The 24,102-nt window shown below is 41.2% G+C and overlaps 1 protein-coding gene across 2 annotated transcripts in view; it reads left to right on the top strand.

Annotated features, from left to right (window-relative positions):
• LOC118770849 (junctional protein associated with coronary artery disease-like) overlaps window positions 1–24,102 on the top strand; it is a 43,558-nt gene that overhangs the window by 6,920 nt on the left and 12,536 nt on the right. Inside the window, exons 1-2 of one of the 2 annotated variants that reach the window (XM_036518581.1) lie at window positions 6,459–6,545; window positions 22,976–23,386. In XM_036518581.1, the coding sequence (XP_036374474.1) occupies window positions 23,064–23,386 (323 nt within the window). In that variant the 5' untranslated portion in view covers window positions 6,459–6,545; window positions 22,976–23,063. Of the gene's footprint in view, window positions 1–6,458; window positions 6,546–22,975; window positions 23,387–24,102 lie in introns of those variants that run through there. The other variant, XM_036518582.1, reaches the window with a different exon arrangement.

The following is a 24,102-nucleotide window of genomic DNA, read 5'->3' as shown; positions in this document are numbered from 1 at the left end:
TGTCACCGGAAGTGAATACTTGAATTCCTGCTGTTCTTGTTATATCTGTATATATCTGAGTAAGAAAATGTACTACCCACCCATAAATGTATTTGAGAGCACACAGGATGTTTCTATGGAAGTCTCTTGGAAGAGGGGTGACTGGACATAAAAAGCATTTATGAATTAGCCTCTTATACTTATAATTAATGATTTCCCCAAGTATTAATGCCTACGTACATAGTTAAATGACTTTTTTAATTAAATGGTCAGGTATATTACAATATTTTTACTTACATTGAACTGACCGAGGTGCAACTTAGATCCTTAGATTCAATTTGTATCATTTAGTTGCAGTCAGGTAAATTTCTTAACATACAGAAAAAAGACTATTTGATACACAAGTTGTCTGTGGTATCACTTAGGTGTGTGCAGCTCGGTGCTTTTCCTTTGGGATTTGCATTTCTTTTCTGTTTGCACTGAGATGCAGTGCCTCTCCCCAGGAGCTGGATATTTCCGAGCCCCTCATGTTCGGCCCCCAGCGTCCCGTCACTTTGTATCATTGTAGTGAGCGGCAAGGAGGAGGCGATCCGGTACACAATGTTACAGAAGCGTGCCAGACTGGAAGCAGCTGTAATCTGATTGGGCCGTGGCATGAGAGGTTGGAGCTGGTTGACTCCAAGGACAGAGATGTCGTTGTCATCGCTTAAAGGAAAAGGAATGGCTGCTCGTAGGAGACTCCCCCAGCAGGTGCGACGTGTGAAATTAAAAAAAAAAAAAGTGTTCAATTTTCTTACCTCACCTTAAAACTACCTGATGTGTTACCTTCCTTGTCAGAATAAGAGACCTCAGTGGAACAGCTGATATGATGATGGTGTACAATGATGTGTTTTTTATGAAGTTTGTCTCGGGTTAGCCACTAAATCTGATCACACACAGTTTCCCTAAGATTAAGATTCCATTTCGTACTGTCATTCATTCAGAAAAATGGTAAAATTAGTTAACTCTCATTTTGAAGTTTAGGATCAAGCAGTACCCATGATAGAGGAGTCATGAGCAGAGTTTCATTGCCAGAAATTTGGGGGAAGGTCTTCAACCCAAACTTGCTACAAGCCATCACCCACAGCAAGGGCAGATAGGTGGTTTAAAGTTTAGCAAGTGGGGCCACAGATTTATCATTTTAAATCTGTTGTTTTGAACCCCAGGGTAAGACACTCATGTTGGACCCTCAAGCAAGGTGCTTAAGGAACAAAATTGTTTCAGCTGACTGTCCAGCTATGTAAACCTGTGAGCGACAGAGCTATGTAAATTACCCTGGATGAGGGCCTCTGCTGAAAAAAATAAACAGCTATAGGGTTTTAAGATACCATCGCATTTACGTTAAATGATTCCAGGACTGGAGTTTTCTATGACAGGGAAGGTCATCTGGGGACACAGGGACACACAGCCTAACAGGAGAGTAGAACTTGGCAGAGTAAAAGTAATCATTTAAATGTCAGGGTCACTCTCTGTCCCCCATCACATTGCCCGTAATGGGATTCTCACTTCTCACGCTACGCTTTGGCTGCATCTCTGCGCCGTGTGGACTTTGCAGGAAAAAACTAGGTGCTTTTTTTTTTGTTTACTTGACAATGCCCATCTGATAAAGCAACATGTGTTAAAGTCAAAAATGTATTGTCATCACGTACTTGGCTTCCGTTGTGACAACAACAGCATTTGTGTAAGCCCCAGAGAACGGTCAGTTGGAACCATGAAACTGCTACAGAAAATGCCATGCAGCATAGACCGCATGCATATGCACTGTATGATGATATCTCCATTTCGTATTTATTTTTAAGTCTGTATTTTATTATAGTAGAGCCCTGATGTGTAGCTTTGCTTTTTAATAGTACCTTGTAGCTGCCCAGAGAAGCAGGATGAGCTGATATGTCACCAGACGTACATAATTCCCTCACACCTGCAAGTGTTTGAGCTCCTTCTCCTGCCACTCAGTCTCACAGGGCCATGATGTCAATCATAGCCAACCCAACAGTCACCTCATGCTCAATAACGGACTCATGTTCTTGGTCCTTCCTGCTTCCTCATTCTCTCCCTCCTTCCTGATTCTGTGGATAATAGTATGTCCTTTTATTGCATTTTCCCGGTGAAGTTTCCTGGCTCCTCATGGTGCGCCTGTTTTATACATCTTAATACTTCAGTCTCGGGTTGTGCATGATGGGTAGGCTTTTAACTGTGGCCAGGCAGGACAGATCATGCTAAGAACACTGTTAGACAAGTTACCACCTCATGAAAAGTGACATGTGGAATTCTCTTCGCCTGTGTTCGTGCCTGCATAGATTCATCCAGGTATCTCCAAAACCCCTTTCATTGAATGAGTGAGAGTAATTAGAGGTAAAACAGATGACAATGTAAAATTGGCATCAGTGTAAACAGTGACTCCACCTCGGTGTTCACGGGCAGCACGTGATGTGAGCAGGTGCATGTCGGAGCTTGGGGAGCACGGCGTTATCTTTTCCCAGGGTTCCCTCTGAGCGCAGTGATGTCATTTACATTTACATTTATTCATTTGGCAGACTTACATAGGTTACAGTTCTTTACAATGTTATCCATTTATACAGCTGGATATTTACTGAGGCAGTTGTGGGTTAAGTACCTTGCCCAAGGGTACAGCAGCAGTGTCCTAGTGGGGATCGAACCGGCAACCTTTCGGTTACAAGTCCTGCTCCTTAACCACTATGCTACACTGCCGCCCGTCATAGTTGGCGCACAGAGCCCCTGAGCCATGCTGTCTGGGTGAGAACACTGACAAGTCGACGTGCTTCGCCAAGGGCAAGTTCAAGTCCTCTGCCAACCGCTCAGTATGCGACATGGCACAAACATACAGCCGTCACTCCACGATGGCACTTCTTGGTCCATCCTTGGCCAGTTCTAGCTCCAGACCTGCATGACTAACAAACAATGATATAGAGTGAAGGAATATCTTGGTCCCCAATACCTTATCAAGATGTCTCTCACATCTTCATGACTACTTCACCATGCAGAAGGTGAGGATGTTTTCATGGGAAGTAGTTCAGCTGTAGATCCCTGAGGGTGATGCAAGAAAATACAAGCCAGAAGGAGATCAGGAGTAAACTGAGAGAATTAAAGCCAATAGATGCCAATAAATCTCTGTGCTCTGGTATATACAGGTTAAGCTTATTTTGGAACAGGGGAACTGTGTTCATGTTTCAGTGTGAGTATGGGAGCCTGAAGGCTGTGAAGCCAACAGGCATTCTCTGAATTGGGTAAAGAGGAGGCTGTGTATGTTTGGGGTGGGCGTGGGAGGGGGGCTGTTCATGTACTCATATGCAACAGTGTGTTCAACTACTCCACTCATTCTGTTTCCAGTTGTGTTCTGCTAATTACATTTTAGCAATGTGTTCGACAAAATGATGAAACTCTAAGATTTACCCTTTTTTTTTTAGCTAGAACCTATCCAACAATTCGTATCACAAATAATGTCATTGATCACATCTGGGGGGAGCACTGGGGGTGCTTAGGTTAGGCTGATCTGATGAGCTGCCACTCTGTGTTACTGTAGCTGGTGAGCAGAGGTTTTAGTGTTAGCCTTCACTGAAAAAGCCATAACTTTATGCATGTGTCCATCTGCACAGCACACCATATACCAATGTCGAGTCTCTGCCTGGAGCCAGGCTTCGGAATAAAGGAACACCCCTCTGAAGCAAAGCCAACGAACACTCACACACCCCTAACACAAGCACTGTGACTGTTATTTTACCTCCTTGCTAAAGCCCTGCATCATTACAGTTTCAAAATGTGTCATCAGAAAGGAGTCTACCTCAGACACCTCAGGTATTCGGTTTAAAGAATGTTTTCTGCGCCCAGCCCAATTTAGGAAAAAAGATGTTCGTAAAGAGGAAAGCATTGCGGTTACATAAGAAGGCGTTGCAAAGTTGCCCTGGCTACACCCAGTCCATCATTATTATTATTATTATTGGAACACGTTTTGGCAGACATACTTTCTCCACCATATTCAACTACGCATCAAAACTATGAGTTTTTATTGTATCCTTTTTTTCAGAATAAGTGCTTGTGAGTAAATCTGTCTCTAGTTGCTCAATATTTCAAGTAAATTACAGAGACAGAGTTCCTCAAAATGATTCTGTCTGGTACCAGTGTGCTGGCTTACATCATGCACACGTCAAGGGCATCGGCATGATAAACAATACAACCAGAATACAACGCTGGCATGAGACGTCACCATCCCACAGTCCTTTTGTTTGGGAGAATGTGTGGTACAATATGATAGCTCATGGATATACTATGCCCACAGAACTGTCTTAAATCCCCTGAATAGCCACAGAGAATTACAGGCCCATTTCAGACAGTTGATTTTAAATGGTCAGTTATGGTGTGTAAAAGAAGCATAGTATATAAGGTTTGTTATTATAGTGAACCCAAGTTTAGCACGTTCCTTTTGTGGGGAAATGTCAGTGGGCAAAGGACAATGTATTTTTAAACCATTTCCCTGAATAGGCCAGACATATTTGACCAACCTGTTTTTCCTTTGTAATTCAGCATGAGTTACTATTGTTACGATAGCTATCTACAAACAGTAGAAAGCACTCCAAATTCAGACCTTCCATGGGATGGTAGTGAATGTGTTATACCTTCAGCTTTTGCTTATTAAAGTGTGACAACACTTGTTATGTTGGGTCTATAAACAAAGGCTGATGGTGATCAATAGCACATTCTGCTATAGGTAAACAGTAACACAGTGGGATCACTAATTAAACACCACTGAAGCAGTCTGGTCAGGCCAGTTCCAAAACAGTAGGAGGCCCATTGCGGTTAGATTGACTACATGCCTCTGACTGTACTGCTCTGGGAGCAGAGGGCTGTGGTTTGTCATCAATCTGGCCATGGGTGAATGGCATCTCTGCTTTCCATTGATTTTAACTTACGTGATTAAACAACATTATTGAGTCTGAACTAGAGAACAGATCACTTTTACTGTGTAATCTACCATTATGTTATTCCATGTCTTTTACAAGGAAGAAACTGGAAACTGTAACAAAAAATATGTTATAATGAGTGTAAAGTCCCACTTTTCCTTTTAATTTGATGTACCTAAAAAGTTTTTTTGCAAATAAATCCAGAATAATTTCTTTTTTTAGTTTTCTTTTTCAGGGGCATCAAATGGTGTGCTACGTTGAGGTCTTTGGTACCATCTGTTCAAATAAACATTCATTATCTTCACATTGCAGTAATCAGGATTTTTGTTACTTAATTTGTTGACTTATAATACTGGCATTGGAATGGTTTGGAATGTGTTTCCTTCTGATGTCACAATAGAGGTGGCGTTGCTCTGAGAGCTCTGAACGGCAGTTGCATCGCCATTCAGCACTGGTACTCCTTTCATTTAACAGAGGCTGTACACTACTTCCAGGACACTTAGTTTTAGACATCAGCTTGTTTAGGTGGTAGTCATATTCAGGTCCAGATGGAAGGACTAGTGCAGTGACATGGGAAAAAAATCCAGACCATGCAAAAGACCATACAAAACCCAAAGAAAAAGTTATCCTACGACTGTATATGTTATTTCTTGTGTCTTGTGTCAGTTTTATAGCTATGGGAGAGGGTTTTAATACAACGTGGATGCACACAATTAGAGCAATGTCTTGATTTCCAAGAAATGCATGAACAATTTTGTCATTTCATGCAGGCCAGACATAGCTATTAATATATTGTTGAAGCAAGAATTGTATCGATCTGTGAATTAATAATTTCCAAAAGGAAGACGGCATTAAATCAAAACTCAGAATTAAACACAAAAATTATGCATAAATGACATGAATAACACTGGAACCTCCCTAATCTAAGGGCAGAGCCATGATAATAAACCTTTATTTATTTTCCTTTGATTTTGGTCATATGCAACATCAGTACTGGCTCCTTAGCCAGGGTAGATTGTTAAATGTGCAATAGCTGCATATGTCTAGTTGCATATGTCATATGTAATTGTGCTTCATAATTTTCATGACTGAAAGTGAGATGTGATTTTTGCTTCAAAATCAGTTCAAAGAACATCTTGCTTTTTGGGAAAATGTCTACTTTTGAAAAGATAATTGTTTTAATACAGTGCAGAGCTGGTTTTAGACTTGTGTAGCATTTATGAGAATGGGGAATACACTTCAAACATAAATTGTTTCTGTGTATGCGAATGCTATTGCTTACTGTAGTGTGCAATCAACTAGAAAATACACCATCAGGTACCAACATTAAAATTTAATTCCATGACCTGAACACACATTTGTCTGTGACTTAAGAGGATGTGAAATCATGTCTGACGCCGTTATAAAACTTCTCCCACACTTTGGAAGAAACCATTCTGAAATCTTCACACAAGTGACGAGGGCATAGCGTAGTGAGGAAAGCCCATTCCATCTAGTTCCTCTCTCAGACTCCCGTAACAGGAAAACTGAACAGCACCCCCAGTACAAGAGCTCTCAGCGGCTGAAGCTGAGCGCAGGGGAACTGCCAGGGCAGCGTTAAGCATCTTCTAGGTACGTGGGTCTTATTCTAGATATGTTTACAATTATCGTACGTGATATAGCATTTTTTGGTGATGCACAGCTAGCGGCTAGCTTCAGTGTTTTGCAAGGGGAATCTATTTTTTTTGCTCGACGTATTCGGCAACGCAGGACAGCGAGCCGGGGTAAACACACGGGCAAACGCATCTGCAAATGCTTATCATAACGGGGCTTAAACTTGCAACCCAGCAAAAAAGGCAATCGTTATATTTTATAGGACTTTAGCAATGTTACGTGTTTGACTTAGCAATATTTCTGACTGCTGCGGGTCTCAAGGAAATATGTAAATTGAAAACAGGCAAAATGACTGGGCAGCGTCTATGTTTATGTTCGTCAAAGAATGACCGTTCACTAATTTATTTTCAAGTTCAGTGTGAAAGCATATAGATTTTCTGATTGGTGCTCTCCCCGCAGTACTGCGTATAACATGTTGTTTTCCTATTGAGTGAACTGATGATTTAAAAACATATCCTTAACGGTCCGTTTTTAATGGATGAAGTTCATCATTTTATACTGCAGTATAGCACAGGGCCATATAGCTACATGTTTCTTTTATAGTGCGTTTATATCATACACAGTTGGTAGATCAGCTGCCTGTACAACATGTGTGTAACTGAGCATGTATCAATGTTATAGATGTTTATACTGCAGTATTTTGCATAAACCAACTGGTAATTTATAATGCGAATACCAATACGTAAGACTAATGGTTAGCTTTTAAGGAAGTTTTGTGTAGGAAAACGCCAAAGGGAAAGTATTATTAACACGAGGACGTTCGCGATGTGCAGAATCTTCAGTAAACGTTTTCGCCTAAACTTGAAGCAAAGTTCACCTGGAAGAGTTCAGGACTGCTCAGGCCAAAGACACTATTTTGAGGTCAAACTTGGTATAACAGACGAAAAGAAAATACCCATAATTATTTTGATTGCCTAGATGACGCTAACTTAGACGGTTTTTTATGCTAGGGGAAAAACTACCCAGCACTGAACTAGACAGCAGGGGCTTCTCATTCAACACTGTCACCTACAGCCCAAAAAGGAGAGGTGAGAGGTCAGTGACGGAGAGTTTGGATGTTTTCAACAATTCCAGCGTTGCCAATTACTCTACAGTAAATCAATACTGCTTGCGCGTGTGCATGTGCGTCTCCGAGACTGTGCTGCTGCATCCAAGGGAGCCTGTGTGCCTAAATTCTCATTAGCCTTCCAGCAGTGACCTTGTTCAGAGAAGGGGGGGCACTTGATTTCAGCGTTTCTGGCGTTGCCATTAGTCCTCAGAGCTTGTTTGTCTCTGTTCTGCTCAGTTACCTTGCCTGACCGAGGCGGCGGATTCATTTGCCGTCTTCTTCCACGCATGTCAGTTTCCCTCTCGCTACGTTCCATCCACTCATTGTTTTTGGCGTTCATTTCCAACTGAAGCGCAGGATGAGGAGACTCCGTGTAGGTCACCCACGACTGGGTGAGAGCGTTGTTTCCAAGCAGGAAGTCGTGCATCAGTGCCACATGGGTATGTCATTGTAAAAGTTACTGTAAAACGTTGTTGAATTTTATTACTTTTTATTGTTCTATTTAAACACAGAGAACAGATGATAGTTGGCCTACTGGCAATGTCTTTTAGTTTGGCACAAATTCAACATTAAAAGTGAAGACCAAGTTTCAGTCATCATTTTTTTGGATATGAAGTGATGAGATCATTTCTTTTCTGTAGTTATAATTGCAGGGCATTACTGGTCTAGAGCGTGCCAGTCTGTGGCCAATATTGAATGTGTATGTTCTTTCTGAGGCACAATACAGGGCCTCACAAGATGGAAATAATCATTTCAATCAAGTGAGCTGGCAACAGAGAAGAACAGTTTGTGTTGTATGAAAGTTTCTTTTTTTAATTGCTGTTCTAATATGTAAGGCTGCTTTGTGCAGTGATCTTACACATTTGCAGTTTTACATAAACTCACAATATTAGTAACAACAGTTTAAAATGTTTATCTTGATGAAGACCTGTATGCTCTTAGAATGTTATATGAAGTTTGGGGATTTCACTGCTCTCCTTGACACAGCTCAGTTTGGGAAAATTCCAGGTGCAAAGATTTTTTTCCCATTTGAAGCTAAGTAAGTGGATGACTTGAGACTAATTAAACACAACAGACATTCTCCTGAAAGATACACTATATGGACAAAAGTATTCAGACACCTGACCATTACATTGTAATGACATTGTATTCAAATACATATACTTTAACATGGAGTCGGTCCCCCTTTTGCAGCCATAACAGCTTCCACTCTTCTTGGAAGGCTTTCCACAAGATTTTGAAGTGTTTCTGTGGGAATTTGTGCCCGTTCATTCTGCAGAGCATTTATGAGGTCAGGCACTGATGTTGGACGAGAAGGCCTGGCTCACAATCTCCGTTCCAGTTCATCCCAAAGGTGCTTGATGGGGTTGAGGTCAGGGCTCTGTGCGGGCCAGACAAGTTCTTCCACACCGAACTCATCAAACCATGTCTTTGTAGTCCTTGCTTTGCGCACTGGGGCACAGTCATGTTGGAATAGAAAAGGGCCTTCCCCAAATTGTTGACACAAAGTTGGAAGCATAGCATTGTCCAAAATGTCTTGGTATGCTGAAGCATTAAGATTGCCCTTCACTGGAGATAAGGGGCCTAGCCCAAACCCTGAAAAACAGGTGTGGCCAAATACTTTTGTCCATATAGTGTATTTTTCTAGGTATGTGTCTTGTTGACTATTGCCTGTCCACATCATGCTAGGTTAGGTAGCCAGATAGAGTCAGAGCTAACATCAGAGCATGGGCCTTTTCCTGTTGGTTTCTGGAGTGAATTGGACAGTCAGATGTATGACTAATTAGATTAGAGCAATCAGCCTTTTATTAACAAATACAATATTATTTGTGTCAAGGTTACACTTATACCACAAATATGTTAGACCATTATTCATGGCTATGATTGGTATGTTATTACTCTATTTAAGATACTTAGCTACTACTCTATTTAACTGCCTATTTTGGTCTTGTCTTAAGTTAAAAAATTTGCTTGAAATACGCAGATTTCTTGAAATATGTAGATGTCCATGAGAGAACAGAATATAAAGTAGTTCTGATAATAAGGTGACACATTTTTTGAAAAGAATTTTGTCGAGTCTTGCCTTCATATGTCTATAAGTCGCTAAGATGATGTCAGTGAGAGATACACCGAGTCCAGTTTCTTTGCATCATTGATTGTTGATATTGACATGGCATTGCATTAAATGCTGAACAAATACTTGGCAAATACCTGACAATACTAAACAACTGACTGTTGTTTAATAACAGGGACAATTCCTGTATCAGGTGGTGAATGATCATCACCAATACCTCAAGTTGATGAGGCACTGATGGTCTATTACCTTTACTAAATAAAAACCCAGCGTCATATTTTACTTAGTCAATTGTACATCTGAGCTTGCATCTTTCCAACTAAATACATTTTGGTGGAAATTTAAAAAGGAGGGCAACTGACCCAGTGTTTTTTGTGTTTAGATGTTGACTTTTAAAAAAACTGGTATCTTATACAGCCTGTGCTAGAATGATGCTTACTTATTAACAAATATCTTTTATGTGTTTAACAACTGAATTAGTGCCAAAAAAGATACAAACGTACAGGTATTCTAGTAGTGCCCTCATTGTATGCACCAATGAAGGTGGTTTGGTTACATCATTTGTCTCCTCGCCTACATTTAGTGCCGGTAAAGTGATATAACTAGCTGTAACAAACATTTGGTGTAGTTTGTGTTTTGATGATAACAAACAGGCTACAAGGAGCATGTGTACAAATACATAATCAAATAATACAGTTGCTACCTTACCTATAGCTAATATTGTGGCTAAACTGACTTGAGTCTTGCCAAAATAATGTAAAATCAGTATATGAGCATCAGTGCATGTGTTGCGGGCAAGTGCTTTCTATCCCTCATGTACAGTGGGCTGAAAATGAAATCATACTCTATCCATTTTCATAATTCCAATGAACCAAAGTGACTTGTGCTAATAATCATTTTTAACAATCGGCTATCTGTGTCACATAATTTAGTTCAGTGTGTGTAACAGAGCATTGATTATGGCTAACTGTTTTCCAAAAAGGTATTTTGTTTTTAACATTGCTTTCTAGTTTTGTGGATACCGGTCATAATCCTACATGCGGAGGGATAATTATGCATATTTTGTTTATTGTGTAAAACGTAGACTATAGATCGCTTAGTTGTTAATTCTTGTGAGGGGTGCCGCTATTAGACCATTTCTGGTGTCTTATAGGCCGATATTGATAAAGGGGGCCTCCCATTTCAACCTGATGGCTCCCAAACTGGCAAAATTACACACATACTCCTGTTTCCAAAAACTAGGCACTTTAGGAATTGACGCCTCACTGTTGAGCAGCGGGATTGTATGGGAGCCAATATTGTTGCAGACAGGCAAGGATGTACCAGACTTAATTGCAGTGCCTACATTTCGAATGTGACACTTTCAAGTGGCTTCGACCCAGGAGTGCTGGACGACGTGTGAAAAAAATTGGTCAGATATTTCTGGCATTGTGACCTGCAGGAAAGTGGGAAAAAGCCGCTGAAATAAGCCATGAAGAGAAGACGGAACTCTGACATTTGATATGTTACCTTTCAATGTCCAACAGTGCCACAGTTTCTAGCACTAGTGCCTGAAAACAACCAATCGCTGGTTAAGTCAAAAAAATAAAAACTCGCTTGCAGTAAATCATCCAAAGGTACAGCAAATGACCTGGAACCTGACAATTCCTCCCACTGTGGGGCTTCGCTGGAACCTGTGTTGTCTGAAATGGCATAACGCTGCACATCTGCCATGGAGGGACGGATGTTCAATTAATGCAATAGAAAGGCCTTCTAATGTGATTTATTGGATTGCAACTTTTCTGATGTCAAAACTATAGCTGCTGAAGATTCTGGAGGAAAGTCATGATACATTAATGCAAGCTGCCAAACAAGTGATTGTGAACATGCATTATGATGTTAGCCTCTCAGATGCATGCATCTTTTAGTCAGTTCTGAGACCAGGAGGACAGCCCAGGTGATGCCCTTGGTGGGCCAAGGTCTTTGGATGCTGAAGTGGCTGATTACATGAGCATCAGGCCTGCCTCAGCACCCAAGCAAGCAAGTCCTGACAGTCATATACAGTAGCGATGTCTCCTCAGGTTTGATTTTCATGTTGCCCACAGTGACCTGGCATATCCTCTGCATTTCTGTTGTTATGTGTCATTGGGAAGACATATGGTGTCTGTAGCCAGGATTCAGAGGAGAGACACACTCGCCTTAGAGCCAGATCTGTGATGATATTGATGAAATTGTGTTGTTTACTCAGGACAACAAATGACTTTTTTGCAAAAAGTTTTGTGTGTGTGTGTGCTCAAAGATATTCTATGTAGGTCTTAGTAAAGACAAACAAGGCAATAACACTTTTTTGCCTTACATGCAGTCTACATTTCTGGAATACTCTTCATATGCAAGGTTAATTTCTTGCATATGCGAGTTAATTTCATTTTAAATGTAAATATAAGGCAAGCAGAATTTGATGTAGGCCTAAAATGTAGGCCTGTGCATTTTCTCACCTTTCTATGGCTGGAATGTGCATTGAAGAGCCGCCTTTTTTATTAAATAATAGGGTGAGCTAATCTGAAATTCTTTTGGGGTTTCATGACCAGCTCTATGGAAATCAAAGTCTCAGACAAACCCCCTGAATGCATTTCACATTTGAAGACAGAGAAGATGCTCAAAATGCCTCTCTATGCCCAGTGGGGACTTTAGAAAGAGAACAGTAATGTTTAAGGGTTCACTGTTAGTTTTATCCAAAATCTAAAAATATTTTACATACACTTTAAAAGTATGCAGCCATGCCCTGTGTCACATTGATCTGGTGCTGTGATTGCCATTAATGACACTTATTAAAATGCTTCCATTAATCATTTCATAATAAAAAATACACAGATTCATGATGAGAGAGGCTGGGAGGTAAGAACGAGAGACAGAAAAAGAAACAAGGAATGTGGTTTAAAAACAATCTGAAAAGGAAGATCCCCCGTTTTTGTGAGCTAGAGTTGAAGAACACTCATTTGTGTCTTGGCTGTTCTACCTGTCCTTTCACATTTCACTCTGAGTCAATTTCCTAAGATATTAATACAATCTTTCATTGTTTTTAACCATCAAGTACTTGAAATGCATAAAATGGACATTGTCTTCTGTAGTGACTTAGATACTCATGAAATACTTAGATACTTAGGTACAAGACCTGGCTAATATAAAAACATTTGCATTAATGATGCCAGTCAAATAGCATTAGGTGTACACATTTGTGTGGGTTTGGGCAATAACTTAATTAAATGTGTAGCGATGAATTTCATGACTTATCGTTCACATTCTGCTCATGTTATTCCTGTGCAAAAATCCCAGCACTTGTCATGAGTGATTCTGTTGTACTTTAGTGAAAGCCATAGTCCATCAATGCCCTGAATAGTGTGAATCCCGGACATGAAAAAAGCAACAAAAACATAAACATACAGACCTTTTAGATTTTGTTGATGTTCAACAGGCTTTTCATGTGGTAAATGTGTTAGCGATCAAGTTAAGTTACACAGCTGTGGGCTCTCTGTAGACTTGTCAGAATTAGTATTTTCTAGTTTATGACAATTTGTTCATCGCTGTTGTTGAGAATATACATAATGTTTGGCTTTGAAAAAAATGCAAGAGAGAAAAGGAAGTAGGTTTTGCCAGAAAGACTCACTTATCTGTGTTATGTTCAGGAAACTATGTTTTGTTTCCTGTAAAAACTCTGATAGAGTGCACAGAGGGTTTGAATTGGTCTTGCACCACAATAATAACTTTGGCCGTCATCCATCCCTAGCACCCAAAAGTAAGATATGTATTGTAGACTTACAACATTTTTATAGTCACCACAAACATAGAATATGTCCCATTTGCCGTGTATAAGATTGGGTTTATTGTGATTCACACTCATACACACATAAATACTTACACACACAAAGGAAACAGCAAGACCAGTTATACAAAGGTAAAGGAACCTGAGTGTTCATATTGATGCACAATACCATGTAATTCCACATAAATACCACATACTGCCAGCCTCAACCTTAAAAATGTGAGCAGAGTTCTGAAAAATATTAGCTATAGTATATACTGTAGCTGTTTTGGCTGCAAACATGCATTTTTTTAAGATAGCTACATACTCATTGCTAATGCATTTTTATAAAATTAAAAAATATATATTAAATATTTTTTATAAATTTAGGTTATTACTAGCATTTTCGTTGTTGGTTATTTGCGTGATTAAGTGTAACTGGCTAGTGGTACTATGACTCTCCATATTAATATTAGTTTGGTAATGTCATCTGATTTAATAAAATTATGGAATGGCTAACCAAGGTTTTTCACTTGTTTGGAAATTTTTTTGCTCTCATATATACACAGTCTAGCCACTGAGAACATACCAGTACTTTTGTAATAGTACATAGTTAGCCTAGCTTTCCAGCCAATCCTGGAAAGATATGCGTCTGCACAGAAGATGTAAATAGTGGGAATGTTCTGTACAGTCTGTGTCCAGAAATGTGCGTAATGCATCTTTGTTCTTAGTTGTGTTACAGGAAAAGGAAATAACGCTATACCTGGAAAGATATATTTACCCTGGACAATCTGTACACTCTGATGTCTGTACACTCGTGAACCTGATTGGTGTTTTTTTATGCAATCAGAGACCCAGTATAGGAAAACAATGGTTCTCTGAAACTTTTACAGTACAACGTACTCAATAATTATTCATACCCTTAACTAAATGACCACAGAAGCATGCACAGCAGAAAAAAAGGTACTTAAATATTACTAAGCATTTGCTTGTTTTTTTTTTTTTTACATTATATTGTAATTTTAATATCATTGAACAGAGAAAAACCATATCATTCACAGACAATCATGTTGTGGAATCATATCATATCAAAGGCAAGATTTTGAACAGAAGACCTCTTTACGATGAGTGTTTCCATGTCTAGTGAAAAATGACGATGGTAAGATGCTTTCCAGCTTGGCAGCTGCAGTTCCATTGTCTAAGTGCCGCTATAGTGTCCACACAAAATGAGAAGCCTCCAGAGCTGCAAGCCGACCATTGTGGTCCTTCCCTGCAGGGCCGTTGAATTAAGAACCACAATCAATCAGAGCAGAGTCATGTTAGGTTTCACTATTCACCGTGCTTATTTATGTATTTATGTGTTATTTCATGTAGCCCTATTTTTATGTCTTAAGGAATGTTACTTATTGGGACGTTGAAGGTTTGTGGTTTATTGGTGCTTGACAGTGACAATAGTTGACAGTTGAATCAAGGTTTAGACAAACATCTCTCACGTGAAATGCTGATGGTGAGATTGTGACGCCTTGCTCCCCTTATGCTGTGTCGCATAGAGAGCAGGACTCTGTTTTGTGTCTTGGGGAAAGCGGCATGCTGGTTTGAGTTGGAAGTTACGGTCCTAATTCTGTGACACATTAGCATCTCAACGTCCTTTTCATAGTCTCCCATAACATCACAGTGGGACATCCGTTATGAAAACCCAAAGATAAATCTGGTGGGTCGGTAAACATGTCAGATGACCGGGACATTTTCTCCTAGTTAATAGATCAAGGGATTTCTCTGCAATGATTGTGCTTTAGCAGTAAGATTGGTGTGAAATTGCTTGTAGTCAGAGTGTCTCAGGCAAACAAACATTACATCAATTTCAGCATGCTAAATCACCCATACAGCTGATGAATAATCAATGTGCTGTTGCAGGTTCCTTTTCTTAATCCATTTGCGTAAATGGTACAGTTTTGGCTACAAATGTAAAGAAGATAACATGAACACTATTTCTTTCTTTGGCTGGTTTAAGCCTGATCATCATTCTGTTGCAGTATAGACATGGCCTGCCTCGCTGATGTCCAATGTGAAGACACCTCTGTCTGTGAAGAATCTTGCAAATTGATTTAGTCTTCCTCACACTGTGCTTGTATTCACTGCGAAGTGTCTGATTGGTTACTTTCCTGTCAGTCACACACGCCTCTAGGTTAGGCCTGGGAAAGATCAAACATGAGAACATTTAGCTATTGTGATTGGACGGTGGCTCAGAGGGCAGTCCTATACAGAATATATAGAATATAACAGAATAGAATATATCTTTATTGTCTACCAGGGTGGAAATTTGTCTTCGGCTCACCAAACACAAGAATAATAACATAAGAAACAGACAGGCAGTTAATGAAACTAACATGTAGACATTACTCTCTGAGGTGAATATATATGAACATCTCTCCACCTGTACGATTCCATGTGCTCTTTCACTTTATGTGACGTCTACCTTTAGTTGTAAATACTTCGTTGGCCTAGTGGTGGAGTGTTTAAAAGAACTTAAATTGTGCAATGTCTGCATTTATTTTGCTGCTTCAAATGCCAAGCTTTCAAAGTTGGAGAAACAAAGCAACTAAAACTAAAAGACTGCAAATAGTTCTAGTCAAGACAATCCTGTCTTAAGTTTTCCCTGTTATCTGTCACGGAGGTGAGGTGTTTGTTTAAATGTGTCATGTTCTGTTTTTTCCTCTCCCTCTCTCTCTCCTGAGATGCCTGAGTGGCCAGCCACTCAAGTCCAAGCTTGATTAGCAGCATGCTAATGTGTGCTGACTCTTTGATCATGTCTTTATAAACCACGCCACTGTCATCTCACGGCAGCCCAGGTCTGTGACGGGTGTGAATTATTATCAGACAGAGCAAGATGGTTTGAAGAGACAGAGACAGCACTGCTCTGGAATCATCTGGGAAGTAGTATTTGCCGCTATGCCTTTTATGAACTTCTGAACATGTAATTTAACCTATGCTAACACTAACTAGCTTGGAAGAATTCTTGTACCCTCGTTTTTTTTTTTTTTTTTAAACCGCAGCTAAAAGTTACAGATTTGGCTTTTTGTCTGTGTCTTCTACTCTGGCAAAGGGTTTTACCCATTTCACTTTCCAAATGAGGCAAAAACAAGTTAATAGACCATAACTGGTTCTGTAGGAATGCGTTGGTATGCAATTCCAAAATCGGTAATCAAAGTAAAATAGGCAACAAGTTCTCAGATGGTCAGAGACAGTTTTAACTTTTTAATATCGTGTGGTGTCTGGTGACAGCATTAACTGTCAGCTGGTTATATTGACACCCACACCTCACTGATTGTTCCATCAGTATATTTGTACGTAGTTTCAAAACACCATGGACATCCCATCTCTGCTCAGACTTGGGCTTCCTTTATCGACAACCTATGGTTTTTCCATGTAAAGTAACAAGATATTGTCCAATATTGGGGTCCTCTTCCGGGGCAGTCAACTGCAACCTACACAGCCTCAGCTTAGAGAGAGCGATGAAATCTATTTTGATTTCCACAGCTGTGTTTTAGACCAGACAGGTTGATGTTATGTACATACACACCTGCCTATGTGAATTCCGACTTTGTTGCTCTACACTCTAAAGCACACTGCCCCAATTCCTTACCCATAGCACCATGCTAACAGTTTGTTGAATTTCAAATAATTTCACTGGATCCTTTCTGCATTGCAACATTTGTGTTTTACTATGAGAAAGTGACAGCATTTCAAAGGTAAGTGGAAGTTTAGAAATACCCTCCTGTGAAGGAATCTCTTGCTTTGTACTTCCCTTTGCCTGTTACTCTTTTCGATATCTTCATGTTCATTGCATTTCTGTGTACTGTATTTCTCTCTCTACATAATTCTTCAGGCCACAGAGAGGGACAGAGTATGGCCAAACTTCAGGCCCCTTTGCAGAGGTATCTTTGTGGACAAAGTGGGCAGCATCCTGGTATCTCTTCTTCCATCAGCTCTCAGTAATGAAGGTTTTTGGGGCACTGCACTTCTTCCATGCGACACTTAACAAGCAATTAAACAGCTGCTGGATAAATGGGCCCAAACCTTTAGAGACTACCTTGAGTCTGCCTGCCTCTATTACAGAAGATAGCAACAAGAGATGCATGTCAATGGATATCTCATCTTTACAGCCCTCTCTACATTTGCTACATAATTTTTTTCCTTTGCTGAGTATTAATAATATTAATGAATCAAATGAATTGCTGTGTTTGGGTATATAACTGGTCGGCAAAAACTCTGAGGTGATGTCCTAAAACTGAAGGATTGGCCGGTGAATGATTTTGAAGGAGGGTCAAACGGCAGGAGCTTCATCTGGTTTGGGAAGCAAGCGCAGGGCACAGTGGGTTGGCTGGGGTTAGGCCCTGTCACGCTCTCGTGCTGGGAGGTTTTGACTTACTGCCTCACTCTGTTTGCGGGGCTGACAGGGGTGAAATACGCCCCTTTAATGGAGCGGTTGTTTGCCTCGGCTCTCCCTCCAGCCCTGGGCGTGGATCTCGGAGGGGAACGACATGAATGATCGCCCCTTGATTGGAAACGCGTCATCCGGTCCCCCGGATGGCTGCAGTGCACGTCCTGAGGAAGAGAGAGCATGTCGGGTGACGTCTTTGACTAAGTGGCGCTCTTCCAGGCAATCCCGTCTCTCAGCTGTGCCCACAGTGCCCCGGGCGTGTGACGCACAGAAAGGGGAGCACACGGCCTGGACTGTCCCAGCCCCAACTCAACACCGAAAATAACGCGCAGCTCCAAAATAGCGCACCGAGAATATGCATTTGACTATTTTTGTATTCAGAATTATGGTTTGAAAGCTTTGAATGAAGCGTTCGGCATGAATCATCCAGGGCTGCTGTTAATTGATAACTGTTGGTCTCTGACTAATTTGTTTTTGGATTCTGAATACTTTTGATTCATTTTGAACAAAGCTTCCTTTGATTTTATTTTAACATTCTCCTGGGGTTTCCAATGCCATGCTGTTATGACATAGAACACAATGTTTAGGTGAAACATAATATATGTTTATCGTCACGTTTATTTACTGGTGATTTTTTTTTTACATGCAGTTTATATAAAGAGATGTCTGGAATGTGTAAGAGTGATCAGACTCTTTTATCAGGATTAATCAGAGTTTTAATTACATCTGATCACAAACTTACAATAATAATTTCAGTTGAGCCTTTTTCAAAATATAGTACAATGTTACATGAAAATTGTTTAAATTGTTGTTTAAAAGTAATTTGTAACACCTAACTTGTCTAATTCAGATGCTAGATAGTTTATTAATATGACTCCGCCTTGACCCTGAAGTCTGTGAAAAGATACAGAATACAAAGTAAATATATACATTCCATTGCCAATACATTCAGTCATTTGCTCAGATTCAAATGTGTACAGTATTTAAAAATATGCTCTCCCGCAAAAACTGCATTGAAACGTTAATCAAAAAAGGAAATGAATGCACTTAAACAATTTAAGTAAGCAGCATATTTTTCTATTCTTTCACAGAAATGTTTTCAGTAACGACTAAACACTGTTGATGCAAGAATTAAAAAATGGCTGCTTAAATAAGATATATTTTAGGTTTAGTGTCCCTCTATGGCTTAGCTGTCAGTGAGAGAAAGTCCACAGCATGTGACAAAGTATGCAGTGATCTGCTACCCTTACACCTGGGTAATGTCTGCTTTCATTCCAGAATAATACACAAATCCATGGGATTGTTATTGCATCAATAGTAATTAATATTATCCATAAAATGAGTATTTACATCAATTTCTCAAGACCTCAGGTTGAAGGGCTTTAAGCAAATTCAACATAATGTGATCAGTGGGAAAAAATAATGATTTCTGAATCTTTAACCAAGGAGACCTCATTGACACAGGAAATGCTCAGTAGCACAGCTGCAGTATTGCAGTGCTGTGGAGCACTTCTAGGAAGGACAGCTGTTCAATGCTGAGTCAAAAGTCTGCCCTCAAGTGGGGAACAGAAGGAGTCCCTCATCCATTTCCTGAGGTTACTAATAAAATTTCGGAGGCACAGAATAACACGATAACGCCGCTTGTCACTGTGCTGGCTGCATGAAGGCGTGGTTCGAGGAGGAGAGAATTAACTTAAATCCCTCCACTTAAATCCCATTGAGAACCTTTGGATCTAAACTGCAACCAAAGCGTGTGAGCTGAACCCTGGGAATCAGCTGGGAGCTTTGGACTGCTGCAAATACCGCATGGGACGCCCTGTTTCAGAAATGCCTCCAAACCTTCTACAGCATGTAAGCGAGGTTGTTGGGCTGTCATCAAAGCTAGAGCGGTATCTATGAGATAAACTTTGACCATGGTGCCATACATAACAAGCATGCAGCGAATCATATTTCAGTGAGTCAGTTTCCATGACTAAGCAGTCATCTTTCAAGAGAGTGTCTTATTTTGGGCAGGGTTTTGTACTTCTCCATTCCCTCTAACGGGAAACTGTGTCTGTAGCGAGGGTGGCTTGCGTTGATCAGAGGAAAAAGATCAAATTTTAGACTTACAGCACATGGTTAAAAATGTGTAGTCACACAGGTGATTACCGGATATGTGTCACAAAATATATAAAACCTTAAAATTAGTCCTTTTTGACCAGATTTTTTTGATCCCAGATTATTGAAGAATGACAGTTTTGCTGATCCTACATTATTTCATGCTGAAAATGAGGTCGTGCATGACTGTTTATTTAAGTGCTAATAATAAAAAGCTAAATTATTAGGAACGAAATGTGTTGTAACACAAAACAGTGTTTTCATATGCAATGTATACCGTGCTGTTGGTGGCCTTTTTGTTTGCATTTGACTCTGTGTAACCTGTACAACAGAGTCATGAACAAGCTTAATTAATTCCAGAAAAGAAAGTGAAACTGAATCGTTTAAAAGCACCAGAAGCTGCCATTTTTGAGTAAGTGCGTCAGCTTCTTCCCAATTACAACATTTTACTATAAGGATAGCGCAAACAATGCACAAGCCCTCATTTGTGGCTGTGTATAAAAGTCTGCCATTGTTATTTGCATTTGCTACAGGCAGAGTTTTTTTTTCCATTGCGTAAGGGGTTTATTGGTATTTAAGTGGGGCTTGTAGGATATAGGTCTATTAGCCAGGGGGTTGCAAGCAGTGGGAGCGCTGCATCTGTATTGCCGATGGTGAAGATAAGCCCTGTCCAGTGATGATGGCCAAAACTACTGTAACAAGACTCTGCAGCATATGGACAAGACCCTTGAGCTACAGAACTTACGCATGGCTTATCACATTATCCCATCAGAAAAGATGGATTAATGTGTTCACATGGTGATATCTTTTTTGTTTTTTTGAGTCATAAAGGATGACAGTTGACGTGCTTGTAATTTATCTTATTTATTTTTGTAGGTCCGTTTATGTGACTGAGATCTCACGGGAGAGCTTGGGGTTACATGCTCCGCGTAAGGAGGAGTCCTGAACAGCATTTGAACGTATCACCCGCAGGCCCAGAATCTTGTCCCCCATGTGGTCTCATCAGGGCACTGTCATGTCATCGGTGACAAATGTCTCATTCATTGTTGCAGCGACGCAGTATTTTCCACTGCAAAAGCCGGAGCGTTGCTTTTACGCCGCGTCCAAGAAACGGGATAGGCGAAATGGCAAACGGATGGATGTGGCGTATCTGCAGCTGGAATTGGACGCGTCACATAAAGATGAAATGTGTTGTGTTTGTTTCACCATGTCTTACGTAAGGGCTCCATTGAGGCTGTTAGCTCTGTAGGAAGAACCAGCTTTTAAACTGCTGTCGAGCCTATGTGGCTGATGCCTGAAATAGAGTTTCATACTTTATGTTCCTTGTGTATGTTAGTGGTATATTTTTAAATGATCTTGTAGGTCTGTATGACTGCTGAATCCAGCATTTCGATAGTACAGCGCAACTCTGTTTCCCTTGGAATTCACTGCTGCTTCTTGAGTATTTCAGGGGGCTTGTGGATCAGCCAAACCAACCAAATGTCAACGACAATGTGAAAAAACAGTATTGTAAACACCTTCACCTGCACTAATGGGAAAAGACTCCCAAAAAGAGGCCAAATACTGGGAACAGCATTCAGCAACAGTTCACCGTGAAAAAGGGAGCACTGAATCAAAGCCAAGAGTCAGTGCCCCAAACCTAACTGGTTTAAAGTTTTAAGGGGAAAGATAATCTTATTAGAGGCCTTGCCATACAAAGAGAGCCACATTCCACAGCCTAAGAGCTGGCTAATCACTTCTGTATCACAGAGTTCAGCTGGTCAGGTGGAAAGCAGTCAGGAAGTTAGTTTTAAGAATCTGATTTGATCCTGCTCCTTTTTTTTCCTCTAAAATTTCAAAGTGCTCTGTCCTTAATATGTCTAATAAGTTTACTTTTTAATGGTAACGTGTTTAGGCATTTTTATTTATTTCACAAAAGGTCTGTGTTGTTTAAGAACTCGCGTGTGCCTAAATCTGACAATCAAAGTAAAGGGGTCTGCTGCAGTTAAATACAACAGAGGCTTGAGTGTACAGGGATGATTCTATGCCAAAACCTGCTTTGTTATGACATATCTTGTGTTATGTTTTGAAGAGGCTCTCCAGATTGGTTCTAGGTAGCAACACGTCCTGTGTACCGTTTCTAGAACACTGCATTTGTCAACCAGGACTCTTGACACTTGGCATGCATAATCAGAAAAGTGGTAAATAGTTTGTGTTTAAATGACATGAAATAGATTTGGTTCCAAGTTAAAAAAAAGAAACTCTGTGGAATATATTATACGTAGTTTTGGATTGCAAGCACCGCAGTGTACTTGTATATCTGTCAGACAGACTGTGTCATAAACGTTTCTTATGGGGTTCATGACAACACAGAGAGGGAGTCATTCATGCAACAGTTACAGGTACAGTGTTTTATGGAACAGCCTACAGTTTTTATAGTTCTGTATCCTTTGTTGTAGATTAGGATTTACAAGAGGAGGAGGAAGAAAAGGGGGGTAAAAAAAAAAAAAACATTAGGAATGAACGCGAGGCAGCGCTCAGACTTTTCTCTTTAACATCTGAAAGCTTCTACCCTCCAAATCCCAACTGCTGATGCCAAACGCTACTCACAGCTGCCTCTGGGCTGGAGGGGCTGGGAGTCGGCATCTGAGAGAAAAAGTTTGAGAGAAAAAAAATATTTCGGGATTTTTTTTTTTTTTTTACGTGCTTTGTTTTGTTTTTCTTCTAAGCTTTTCGCGAACAATTCAACATCGTAAATACATCAGTCGGACTCAAAAGTGTATCGTCTTGGGGGCGAGAGGAGAGAAGGGGAGGCGGGTAGACCGTGCAAAATCGTCGCAGGGCTTGCAAATGGAGACTTGTTGTTCTCGCGTCTCCTTCCGGACGTGGCCGGCCCTCTCCAGAAAAGGCTATCGGGGGGATAAGCATCTAAATGGCACCTTTCTCTTGTCTCCTTTCCTTTATTTCCCAGTGATGGCCTCTGCTGAACAGTTTTGCTCCTGCTCCGAGCGCCGCGCGTAGGAAACAAAACGCCTCACCCCGCTGAGAAGAAACACAACATGTACAGTGTGGAGGATCTCCTGATTTCTCATGGATACAAACTGCCCAAAAACAACGACGCCCCCTCGTCCTGCCAGGCGCGCTACGGCGATTGCCACCGTGAAATGGCCGAGGACAGGTCTGGTCACGGAACAGCGAACGGGCGCGAGGCTGACGCGGGGACCTACGTCTGCAGCAGGCAGCCGGCGGCGGCAGCGCCGGCGACGAAGGGCTACCCCGGCGACGGCGAATGCAGGGAGAGAAACCAGAGGAGAGCCGGGGCTGGCAGCGGTAACCAAGGTGACACGCAGCCCTCGGGTGATTTCCTTAGCGCGGATAGCGGGTGAGTCCTCAGCCGCCGCCGTTCGCCGGGGCCCTCGGTGCTGCATGCAAACACGACCCAGCACTTCTGCAATGCGCAGGGGGGGTGGGGTGGGGTGGCGGGAGGGAGGGAGGGAGGGAGGGGGTGGTCGGGGGGGGGGGGGGGGGTGGGGGGGGGTGGGGGGGGGGTGGTGTTTCACAGCTGCAGAATGCCGGGGCTGCACCACTGCCAGATGCAATGTGGAGAATTGCAGGGAGACGGATCCTGCCTTCCCGCACCGCGGGGCGGTTTGCATAACAGTGCGAATTGATATTTGTGTTGTATACCCCCCCGCCACCACCCGTCTATCCCCGCCCACACCCCCAATAAAGCAGAGAGATGTGGAATTTAGATAATGCGTGCGGCAGAGCTTAATCTGCACATGGGACCATGCGTTGTAAACAGACCTGTGCACCATGTGCAGACTCCCAGGACAGGGCTGTCTGCGCGAGCATGCAGCACTCTGATCAATACACAATCTGCGTTAAAATAATGCCCTTACGTAACATTAATATTAGATGATGAATTCATAATATACATTTTTTTTAAAATCAAAGCAGTGCTCCCATTCCTGGCCTGTAGTATAGAGATGTGGCTATATATAGCCCGAGTTATATAACTGAACCGCTGTCCTGGAAGACTCAGTATTAATGTATGGGTTGTAGAGGACCCGCCGGCATTGGTAGTGCCTTTTCACT

Source organism: Megalops cyprinoides, chromosome 24 (assembly GCF_013368585.1).
Source record: "Megalops cyprinoides isolate fMegCyp1 chromosome 24, fMegCyp1.pri, whole genome shotgun sequence".
NCBI classification, from domain to species: domain Eukaryota; kingdom Metazoa; phylum Chordata; class Actinopteri; order Elopiformes; family Megalopidae; genus Megalops; species Megalops cyprinoides.
The sequence above is the reverse complement of the archived record's forward strand: the minus strand, read 5'-3'. Positions and strand labels throughout refer to the sequence as shown.